This window comes from Centruroides vittatus, unplaced genomic scaffold (genome assembly GCF_030686945.1).
Source record: "Centruroides vittatus isolate TY-2023 unplaced genomic scaffold, ASM3068694v2 contig_549, whole genome shotgun sequence".
Taxonomy (NCBI): Eukaryota; Metazoa; Arthropoda; class Arachnida; order Scorpiones; family Buthidae; genus Centruroides; species Centruroides vittatus.
This window is the reverse complement of record NW_027122325.1, coordinates 104,831-117,313: the sequence shown is the minus strand read 5'-3', so window position 1 is coordinate 117,313 and position 12,483 is coordinate 104,831. Positions and strand designations below refer to the sequence as shown.

The 12,483-nt window shown below is 30.0% G+C and overlaps 1 protein-coding gene across 1 annotated transcript in view; it reads right to left on the bottom strand.

Annotated features, from left to right (window-relative positions):
- LOC136978674 (heterogeneous nuclear ribonucleoprotein U-like protein 1) overlaps positions 1 to 12,483 on the bottom strand; it is a 100,955-nt gene that overhangs the window by 37,984 nt on the left and 50,488 nt on the right. Inside the window, exons 9-11 of the mRNA XM_067274417.1 lie at positions 7,034 to 7,130; positions 3,544 to 3,656; positions 1,384 to 1,539 (exon numbers count right to left, since the gene is read on the bottom strand). Coding sequence (XP_067130518.1) covers positions 1,384 to 1,539; positions 3,544 to 3,656; positions 7,034 to 7,130 — 366 coding nt within the window. The remainder of the gene's footprint in view (positions 1 to 1,383; positions 1,540 to 3,543; positions 3,657 to 7,033; positions 7,131 to 12,483) is intronic.

Here is a 12,483-nt window from a genome sequence, read left to right as displayed (position 1 = left end):
TTATTCTCTTTTGTTACATATAAAGTAATTAATAGTAAATATTTCACGGTCTTATAGTCTCCAGTTTCAGGCCATATGACGGCCAGTCATATGGCCTGAAACCGGATTGATTATTTTTGTTTTGATATATTTTTTTTTTATCTTCACTCTACTGACTGTTATATAATGACCCTTCTATTTATATCATAATAAAATATTAAATATCAAATTTTCTCATTGTGGCCTGAAAAAAAATGGAAAATATCATATTACAGGTGGCATGTTAATATGCTAAAATATTTCCACATTTCACCTGATAAGTACCTGTTTACTGTCTTCCCATTTTGACTTATATTAACTAGTATCACCAGGTTTATGGCATGTCAAAAATAAAAGACAATACACAGAGAGAGAGGCGGAGAAAAAACATTTATGATCCCTCAATCAACTTCCATTATGCACAACATATATACAGTAGTATGGTGGAATAGTACAAAATATTTTTTCAGTCCCTAAAAATCATCTCTCAAAACTCTAGAGCAGAAAGTTAAAATTTCATATGTATACAAAAGATGAACTAAATATTAGAAATTTGAAACATTAATGCATTAAAAATTTTAGTAAGAACCATTTATTTACTACAAAACTAAAGATAATTTCAAGGATCATATATTAAATATAAATAAAATTTCCAGCATATGAAAGATTTCTACCGAACAAAACAAATCATTTTAAGGTAATAAGTTACTTTATGAAATAAAGTAATTTGCTATTGTCTTGTATTCAAATAGCAACTCTTTCGAATTCAATTCTATAAAACAATCTTTAACCATTTACTGTTTTTTCTTCTTTCAATTTTGTTTTACAATGGAGAAAGTCAAATGTTATTAAGATAGATTCTTTTGTTCTTATATAATAGAATAAATGAATTAAAAATAACATAATGCACAATAAACATTAAAATTAGAAGCTTTGTTTTGAAAAAATTCATGTTACAATGTTAAATATTAATTGCCATAATAAAATAATTAACCTTGAAATTCAAATTTAAAAAATTTTTCATCTAAATCAGTGTTTCAACGAGGGCAATATCACCCCCATGTGGGTGATATTTCCATGTTGGGGGGCGATTAGTAACAATTTATATTTTGGGGGCAAAAGCAATTTTTTGGCAATATAGTAAAACATTATATTAAGAATAATTAGATACTTTACTCGTTATATCTTACAATAATTAAGCAAATAACATTTTACTAGTTACTAGTCTATTCAATGCAATACGAATTTGAGGGCTGAGGCTAATGCCCAACAAACTTTTTTTTCAAAGTGAAGGGAGCAACAATTCATTAGAGGTTGAGAAACACTGATCTAAACAGTTACTTCAAATTGTTTTTATAAACTTACATTTTGTCCAAAATTAACTTCAAAGGAACAATTTTTGGTAAGAATGTGTGGATATAGTGCTTGATCTTCTAATTCTTCTTTGGTTATTTCAAATGCTACACCTTCATGTTGTCCATTTTTAGCAAAACTTATCTGTATTGGATCATCATCCATATTCTAAAAAAAATTAGTATAATTGCAATATAAATAATGTATTCAAGGAAATATTTATTTCAATTACATCAGCTAATAAATGACAATCATTCCATTCAATACAGTTAGATATAAAATTTTTGAATATAACAATTTTGACTTCATGTATTGTATTCTATGTATTATAAAAGTATACTGTATACATTGCACTAAAGTTCTGTTTTTATCTTGATACATATCTTTTCTCCAGATAATTGAATACTCAAGTATCTACATACCAATTTAAAACCTAGTGAGGAAATTTGTTTAAAAACAAATTAGCAAAGAGCTAGCATATTTTGATGTATTAAGTTGGTAATAAAAAATGACTTTTTTTTCTCTACTATTTTCAATTTTCAACTGATCAGTTTTTAAAAAAAGCTTTTTTAAATTAGAAATATACATTTTAATAAATTTAACAAGTTTAGAACTACTTGTGCTGCATTAATATTACATATTCTCAAAGTAAGTCATAAGTATAAAGCAATATAATTTTTAAGAGAGAGAAAAGTACTTTTTACTTCTCATCATTCATTACTATGTAATCTATAAATAAACCAATTTAAGACTTAGTTCTCATACAAAAATTGAAAAAAAGGATATTAAAGAAAGTCAAAAGGAACACAGTATATTTTAGAACTTTATAGCTAAAAAAGTTTATCTTCATTTTTAACTTAAAAAGTTAAAAACTTACAATTAAAAATCTATTATATTTAAAAATGTCAGAGAAAAAGCAACATTTTTCCATATTTAGTATTTTAGAAAGTAAACATTTTCTGAATATTGGTTCTAAGAACACATTCTGAATAAATCAAGCAAAACAGGGTCATCAAACTCGAGTTTGATGAAACACTAAAATTTTCCAAACTGATTATTATTTTTATAACTAAATAAACTGATCATATACAAACAAAGGGAGATATAAAATAAGTAAAATAATTAGAATTATAGGCATACACCAGGTTACATAGATAATGCATTCTATCAAATAGTAGCTGTATCATGAGCTGCCATTTTCCATACTTTTTTTTATTTGAAAAAAGTTTTCACCTCAAAGTTTTTGAGAAATAACTAATATGGTTTCACATTCCAGCATTCCATAGAGGGTGCCCTTGTTAAATTGTGTGTTACTTTATATCAAGGAAAGAAGAGATTGATGTCTCTGAATATTTCTAGATATGAAAGGTACATTTGATAATGCCTAGTGGCCCTCAATTTTAAAACTTATCAGAGATATCAAAGTACCAAAAAATATTTTCTACATGCTCAAGGATATCTTAAAAGATAAAACAGCCAAGCTAAATTTGGACATGTTCCCTAAATAAAAGCTGTCCTCAAAGCTTGGTATCTGAGCTCGCACTCTGGAATGTTATAAATAACTTGCTAATTAAATCATCAGACTTTCTGTTTGTTGCTTTCAAACCAGCTATATCATTAAAAAGATAATTAATTATTGATGATTTGGCAAATTTTCTTAAACCCCAACAATTTTGGTCTTTGCCTGAACACATGATGCAAAACCAGAAAAGTGGCAATACTTGGAATGGATAAAACACTGTCGGTAGAGATAACTAAGTCACATCATAATAAGGGTAGAAATATGTAGCTGTCATATCTGCAGTTTGTTTTATCATGAGATGGTCATAGCCTGTATATATAAATGAAGTATATATAAAACTGTGATATCTATCACAATTTGTAAGTTTAAATTTATTATTACTATTTTTAATAAAAGTTAATTTCCAGTTATAAAAATAAAAATGATGTATTTTCCTTGGCTTTTAAAATATTGATTTTATTTTTGCACTGGTTCTTAGATCCATATAACATGGTTTTTCAATAACTAAGATCTTATAGGAACCAAACTACTGTATTACACAAGAGTTGCATGTACTAAAGTTTCTACTTTTATTTTTATGTAAAAAATGATTATCTTCAGCTGCAAAATAGTAACATTATAAAATATTTTTTAATTAAAAACCAACTTACCAAAAACGATGTAACAACATCACCTTCTCCAAAATTACTGCCATAATCTTTAAATTCACATTTTGTTGACATTTTTCCAGTGCCACCATATCCGTAAGTGAATGCTTCCTCACCTATAAAATAAAAGCTTCTATTCTTATTACTTTTACACAATTATATCAATACTACAATGTCTTTGAAAACAATTACAAAAATTTTTATTTTTTCAAATAGCTGATATAATTTTAAATTTATAGTTAATAGTTGGTATAATGTATATTGAATTAATAATTGATTTATTGTAATCAACGATATTCATGTTTAAATAAACATTCAAATAGATAATTTAAACCTAAAACACTGCATCTTTCAATTAAATTATTGTAATCTCAATTGCTTAAGTTAATCCTTTACAACTGCCATCTTCTTTATGTTTATTTTGTATTCTGTCCTAAGGCAATATAGGTCAGTCAGGTGATGTTATTTTAAAAATTCACCAAAAATCAAATTATCATTATATTCATATGAAAAAATCACGTACATTTAGTAATACAGTAGAGCATTGATTATCTGACCCCCGATCAACCGTCACATTGGTTAACCGACCTCGTTCTAGTCGGCAAATTCAAATGTCTGCTAGTGATGTGGCATTACAATATTTGGTTATGTCTTGGGTACTTTAATATTATTTTTGTTAAATTTTTGCGTGATTTAGCTGGCAACACTGACTCGACCATGAAAGGGAGGCCAGTATTTAAACGAGGCTTAATTTTATTTAACGATGCTATCCAATTGCTGTTTTTAAAACGTGTGCAAGATTTAGAAGCAAAAAAAACAAGTGTCAGCTGTGAAGCAGAAGAAAATTTTGGACTTCTTTTTCTAATGTATAGACCTACTTTATGTAAAATATGTAACCCGAATATATATATTTTTTGTTTTATATTTTTCAATATACAGTACAGTACTGTATTTCTTTTGTGCAAAATAGAGAAACAATTTTTAACAATACAATAGCGATAATTACTATTTTAAAAAAATTTTTGTTAGGGTTAATGTTGATGAAAATTCAACACAAAGTAGATTAATAGCAATATACTAATACACTAATTACAGGGAATATACGAATATACTATACTAATAATGTATTTTTTCATACTTTTCGGTTATCCGTTTTTTCAGTTATCCGACCAATCCCAGTTGAGTCAGATAATCGATGCTCTACTGTATCTTTAGTTTTAAATACAATATTTTTCAATACATTTTATTAGAAAAATTTATAAGCAAAAAAATAATATATCAGAACTGACATTTAAATTTGATAATTTGTAACTTTTTGTCAAAATTAACATTGTCTAGATACCTAATTTTTTGCTGGCATTGAGCCAGAAACACATATATTAAGTTGTACAAAACAATATTCTAACATTTATGCATGTAGGTTTATTCATTGTGAAATTATCAAACATTTGTTTGAAATCAGAACTTTATTCTGCTATCAACTAACATAATGAACTAATATACTTTATTCACTTCACATCAAACAAGAATATAAATTTGTGTAATAAACATATGATTACCAGTAGTAATACATGTGACATTTGCTGATATTTTAGATAAAAATAAAAAATACATAAAATGTCAGAACTGAAGGTCACAACTTGAATATTTATAACATGTTGACTTATTATAGCATGAAGAAACTTATTATAGTAATATTATTGCATTAATATGCTAAAAATGAAATAAAAAATTATCAGGAAAAAATAACTTAAGGAAAAAAAAGCATTAATTAAAATTTTTAAGTCAACAAAACACCACCTGGACAAAAATATGTGAAACAGACGATAGACAAGATGCTGTCGTCAAGTGCTGACTTCTGTTGTCAATAAATTTTATAAAAAATCAATTTTTACTAGGGTGCCTACGAATCGGTATCGATGAAGTTTTGCTTAACAATGGGGGGTACAGACTGTTCGGTACTCTCGTGAAGAAACGGTTAATGATAAACCAATGTCACATTACATGTCCATATAAAATATACATTATATCGTAATATGCTAATGATACCATAAAATAATGAAATAATTGTTACACAAACAAAACTAAAATTTAAAAGCTCAATCCTATATCAAACAGTTCCAGTGCCTAGTGTCTTATTCATTCAGTTATTGCCTTTCCAAGGACACATGAAACTTTCAGTCTTATAAAGCTAAATGCTGAATTTTCAGAGGCCTGTTTTTTGGATATGCTGCAGAAGTAGGTCCTATAATTTGGATGAGGAGTTATTTGTGTTTAGGACTACACCAAGTTTCTTTCAAATCAAAGAACAAACATCTGACTCTGCTCTTGTCAGAGTAACAAACAATGCGACATTGTACAAACTTTTAATGAACTATTAATGAAAATATTAAATCATAATCATGATAATTTCAAACAAAACTGGTCAAACCTATCTGATAGCATGCTCTGAAAAAGCAAATCAAATATTTCTTAAAAATATATTCATTATTATTATATTAAATTTATTATAAAATTTAATTTAATACAATATACTAACAGAGTAGTTTTTACTATAGCTTACCGTAAACGTAAATGTCCAGTTCCTTTTGCGCATGCACATGGACACAAGCAAAGAATGGATTGAATGGAAAATAACACTTAAATAACGAAAGTGAAGTCATTGTGCATGCACAAAGACATGCGCAATAAATAAATTAAATGACTATAGTGGAGCCTGCTAAAAATTAATAAGGAAATACATCAAGTTGTTGTTGTGCAATAAATGGATTGAATGAAACATAAGACTTAGGTAACTCCTGAGCCTAATGTTGGAAATTTCTTGCTGATCAAGTTTAGGCTGAAGTTGTAAGTGTAATTTTTACATTTGAATCGAATGTTTCAATCGAAAGGATGGAATGGAACATAACATATAGGTAACAAAAGTGAAATCATTGCACATGCGTGTGGAAATCTGATAGATGGACAAAAGTCCTAATTGCACATGTGCATGAAAATCTCACAGATGGACAAAACTCCTAACATAAGCACTTCTCCACTACTTTGAAATGTGCTAAAAAATTAGCAACAACAAAATAAAATTTAAATTAAAAATTATTTAATTAACACAATAAATTTATGCTATTGAATTTTAATCAAATGTTATCGAACTTTCCTCAAAAGATGTCATTATTTATGAAGCATCTTTAGAGAACAAGTAAAACAATCCTAGATAATTTCTTTTTGGAACACTATCTCCACAATGTTGGAAATAGGTAAGTTTCTGAGAATTGCAACTCTGCTTTCCCATTAAATTAAGCGACTTAACAGTTCCAAAATTAAACACTTTGTTTACTTAAAATTAAAAATAGTAGTAGTAATGTCATATATATATATATATATATATATATATATAAATAATCAATAATTATCTATTTCAGTATAACATTTATATTTTCTTACTGTTTAATTACTTTGTAATAATATTAACATCAAAGTTATTTTAACAACCTACCTAACTGCATAGAACTTTTCTCTGTAGAAAATCCTACACGTACAACATGAGGATTTGGTTCATCAGCAGGAAGATTCACATCAAGATGTTTTACAACCTACAAATATTCAAAAATTTTGAAAAATTTTCTATTGAATTAATATAATTCATATTAAATAATATATTTTATAAATATATTTGAAGAAAAGTTATCATTGTTTAAAATGCAAAACATGACTAAGTGGAATTTTTTTGCTATTGACTGTTCTAGCTCATTATGTAAATTGACAACCTCATAACATTTGAAAAAACACAAAGCAGTATATTCAATATTTATAAACTAAATTTTACTATAAACAAATTTACTACATAAACAAGAAAATTTTTAAATTTGTAGTTGTGTTCTATTTTTAGAACACAATTACAATGTAAAAATTGAAACAGTCATGAATATGTGCATGCACAGAGCAAAAGTAACTTATTGGATCAATGAATGAATCAATTACAAAATATAAAAGATATATATTTTACTATTTGTTCTATATTGTAAGATATTACTTAGAAGAGCTATGTGAACTCAAACAATGCTTGAAATACAGCCCATTCAGCAAAAATAGAGTCAATCTTCTTATAATTAACCAGAGTCTCCCTTTTGAAGGCCTTGTATTTTACTATTTGTTCAGGATACTTGAGATGAGTGGGGTTGTCAGAATGGTTTAAGGATACTTGAGATGAGTGGTGTTGTCAGAATGGTTTAAGATACATGCCTTGTCAAATTCAATTTGAACATTGTTATCAGTTTTAAAACTAGCCAGTGCTGTGGTGTAAAGACCATTATATACTGATGTTCCATAATACTCATACTAAACTCCACCTCAACACCGGAAAATAATAATTACCTCTACAACTACCTCTTAACCTTTTACCGGTGTGTAATCCCTCTTCGTCCAAACTCTTAACACAAATAGATGTAGCAGAAAAGCGTACAGAAGATGCATGACATTATTTAACATCTTGACCAACAGAAAGGATGAACCGAATAGAGATAAGCTGGCTGGAGTCTACACCGTTCCGCTTATGGATAGCAGATGGGACAGAAACCTTCTATATGTGGGCTCCACCAAATGATCTCGAGATTAGACTTAAAGAGCACGCCACAAGTATTCAGAAGCAAACAAACATAACAGTGCTGGCAATGTACGCATCTGATCCTGATGTTCACACTCTGAATTAGATAAAGCCAGAATTATCTGCATCACACAGCACCCACAACATATCAAATGGCTGGAGGCAGCCACCATATACCTAGCCAGCCTTAAGGAAAATCGGTGCATTAATTATAAGGATGAGATTACGCTTTCACTAACGTGGAAGGCCCTTATGAATGATAGTTTATGTTAGCCGAGTTGGTCAACTAATGCGCATGTGTCAGTATTACGTAAACGGGAAACATGATTTCGAACATAATTTCAACAAATTTGAAGTGATTCAAACGGCAGTTCCAACGAAATTCGTATTACTTGAGGAAGAATCAACGTTTGTATACACCTAATTGTGTTACGAGTTTGGATGAAGAGGGATTACACACCGGTAAAAGGTTAAAAAGTAGTTATCATAATACTCATGTTCAGGGAGATAGCTGTGACACCAGTATACTAGATGTACAAGCTTAATTCCGCTGTCTACTAATAGATGACGTTAGTGGGCGTATTAAGCTACCATGGAGATGCCATACTTTTTTTTTTGATTTTGACATCTGTCAACATTAATCAGTGCACATCATCAGCAATTCCATATAACACATACATTTTTCCTTTGGTAATCATGTCTAGTTTTGTGCAAGAAAAAGAGCATATGCGGCAAGCTCTGCTTTTCTGCTTCAATTTAAAGAAATTGGCTGCCAAAGCACATTGAATGCTTGTGGAGGCCTATGGCAACAGTGCTTTATCGGAAACCACATGCAGAGATTGGCTTCGTCAGTTCAAAGACGGCAATTTTGACCTGAGCGGCAAGTGTGAAAATTGGCCCAGGAAGGTTGAAGACCATCAATCGCAGGCTCTTTTGGACAAAGACGATACCCAATCGCAAAAAATGCTAATAATTGGGTGTTACTCAACCAGCCATTTCCATGCGTTTACGTGCCATGGGAAAAATTCAAAAGATTAGAAAACAGGTGCTGCATGAATTAAACGATAGGCGGATGAAGTGACGCCAAAACACATGCAAAATATTGCCTGCCAGACAAAAAAGAAAGTCATTTCTTCATCGAATTTTAACTGGTGACAAAAAAATGTATATATTTCAAGAATCCTAAACACAAGAAATCATGGGTTGATCCAGGCAAACCATCAACATCTTCCCCAAGACCAAATCGCTTCGGACAGAAGGCAATGCTGTGCATTTAGTGGGATCAGCAGGGTGTTGTCTACTATGAGATATTGAAACATGGTGAAACTGTCAATGCCCAACACTACCACCAACAACTGATCAAATTGCACCATACTCTGCATGAAAAAAGGCCAGATTATCAGCAAAGACATGACAAGCTGATTTTCCTCCACAACAACGCACAATCGCACGCATCAACATTGGTCCGAAACTACTTGGAGACACTCAACTGGGAGGTGCTACCCCATCCCGCTTATTCACCAGACCTGGCTCCTTCTGACTATCACCTGTTTTCGTCGATGGGCCATGCGCTTGCTAAGCGGCACTTCAATTCTTACGAAGATGTCCAAAAATGGAGTGGTTTGCCTCGAAAGAGAAGGAATTTTTTTGGCATGGTATCCACACATTGCCCAAGAGATGGAAAAAATGTGTTGCTAGTGAGGGAAAGTACTTTGAATAAATTTGTTTTTGCTTTCTATGAAAAAAACGTGTTTTTCTGACTAAAGAACAGCGGATTTACGCTTATACACTTGGTACTTGCATGAGTGGTTTACCTTGTGATCATGTACAGAGATGGGGTAGATTTCCAGCAAGCAGATCTTTAGAAAATACATACTGTTTGGCTATACTTCATATATATTGAAGTTGTTCTTCCCTAGCCTACGTTGATGAACGATGCAAATAAGCCCTCCTTATATAAGAGCCTTAAAAGCGACAATCTTACAAGTAAAGAATTATATGGACAGTGTGGAGATGAAGAGCATTAAATAAGACTCTTTTGAAACTCATTTGTTAACAACTGCCTGTGTTGTAAGGTGACATCAATGTCAATAAAGTGTACTTGGGAGAAAGCTTTCTTGCTCAATTCACAGAGGCCAATAGTACAGTGGAACCTTGCATAACGAGCAAGACAAATTGTAAAAAAATGACTTTCTTAACGAGCAATGTTTTGCATAATGAATGAAGAGTAGAGGGCAAGTCCGGGATTGTGTGTATACTCCATCAGTCTGTGTTTAGCACTCATTCTGCTAGCAACTTAGTGTCACTTGTGATCACATATTTTTCCAAACTTGTGTTCAGACATATTATATATAAACAGCAACAACAATAGCTTATTATACAATACACATGCCAAACGATATGCCAAATTTCTGGACTATGTAAAGGCTAAAATTAAATATTAGAAATTAATTAATTTGACTAAAGGCAGGCAGTTATGCTGCTCAACAAGATAGAATAACAGAGTGCTAACCCGGTTACTACAGTTGAAGCAAATTGAAGTGTGGAAGCCATGACAGTCGGTAGACTCCATCTGTTGGCTAAATTTAAGTTAATGATAACTGAATATATTTTGCAATTTAGATAAAATCAACAAAGTTGTTTTTTACAAATGTATTCTGTAAAATTGATCGTAATTCTATTATATTATTTCATAAAATTACATTTTTTAGCAAAATTTTCCAGATTTTTAAAAAAACTTTACAAATGAAAAATTATAATTTTATTAAACAGAAATTAATTTTAATATAATCAACATAACATTACATGTTAAGCATACAAGTTTTATTGCTATTTGTACTAATTATGTCCAATAAATGTTTCCCATTAATCATCGTCTTGTGCCTTTCCAGATCTTCTACCTCTACCACCACTTTCACCTGAAGTTTCCGTTATGGGTTCCTATGCAATTCTCATTCCTTTAGAGGTTATCTACCTCCCCTAAAAGTTTGTCAGTACATTTTTGAGACACCCTGAATAGTTAACACAAATTATAAAAAATTCACTCCAAACATATTAATTTGTTCTATATTTTTTAAATCAATTATTAGATCAATTATTGGGAATCTTCCTTCTTCCTTTTTCAAGTGGAAAATTTTTACAATCATTCAGTTTACTAAAATAATCAATTCCTTTATTAATAATTTTCAAACATTGGTTTTTGTTTCTGTTTGTGACTGGACTCTTTGTCCATCTCCCCACTGGGTGAGAGGAATTAAGCAGGTCAAATGTGTCATTTACTTTCAATGTGAATTCAGAAGTTGAATCAACATTAATAAAGGTTTCTACACAATTTTCTTTACAAAATATAAAAGCAGACTACTTACAGATCTATATAAAAGCAGAATTACTTACAGATCTACTTAATGTCTGTGCTGTTATATTTATCTTCATTTTTTGTCTCCACCATTCAATATATGATTTTAGTTTATTTGATACACAAAGACCTTTATTCTGTAAGTTATATAACTGAATAAAATATTGTCATTTAATAATTCTATCACCATTCTCACCCATCTTTAGAACTTTAAGATCAGCCAAAAGTTAATGACTGATTCCAAATTAAATTTTAGAAATGTTTAAATTAAAAATTATTTTTCATTATTAAATTTAATGAGAGATACAGAATAATTTTCTACCTATAGGTAAATTAATTAATTTTTAATATTTAATTGTAGCCTTTACATAGCCCAAGAATTTGGCATATCGTTTGGCATGTTTATCAGACATATTATCTGTGATTTTTTTTTGTTTTCTGCAAATTCCAGGTTGGTTCATTCCATGCTAGATGAAATGATGATGATGATGATTCGTGCTCATTAACAATGTATATTGTATAATTTTCTTTGAATAAACATCATACATAAAATATTTGAGTATTTTTTTCGGCATTGAACACATTATCATATTGTACATTAATTTATATAAGAAAAATTGTTTTGCTTAACTAGTGTTTCACATTATGAGCAAGATTCTGGAATGAATTATGCTCATTAAGCGAGGTTTCACTGTATTATCATTCAAGGATCAGAAATGATAAGGACCAACAGAGGAGCTGGCTAGTTTCGCAACTCATAACAATATTCAAATTGAATTTCATAAAGCATTTATCTTACACCATTCTGATGACCCTGCCCATCTCAAGTATCAACCAGAGCATTAATCATATAATAAATTATATCACACGCAGAGGCAGTATGCACATCTAACAATTAACATTGAATGATGACTGAAATTAAATGATTATACTGCTATAACATTTGTGTTGTCCTTATTTTTCATTTGTGTCTTTTCAAACAGCTTAT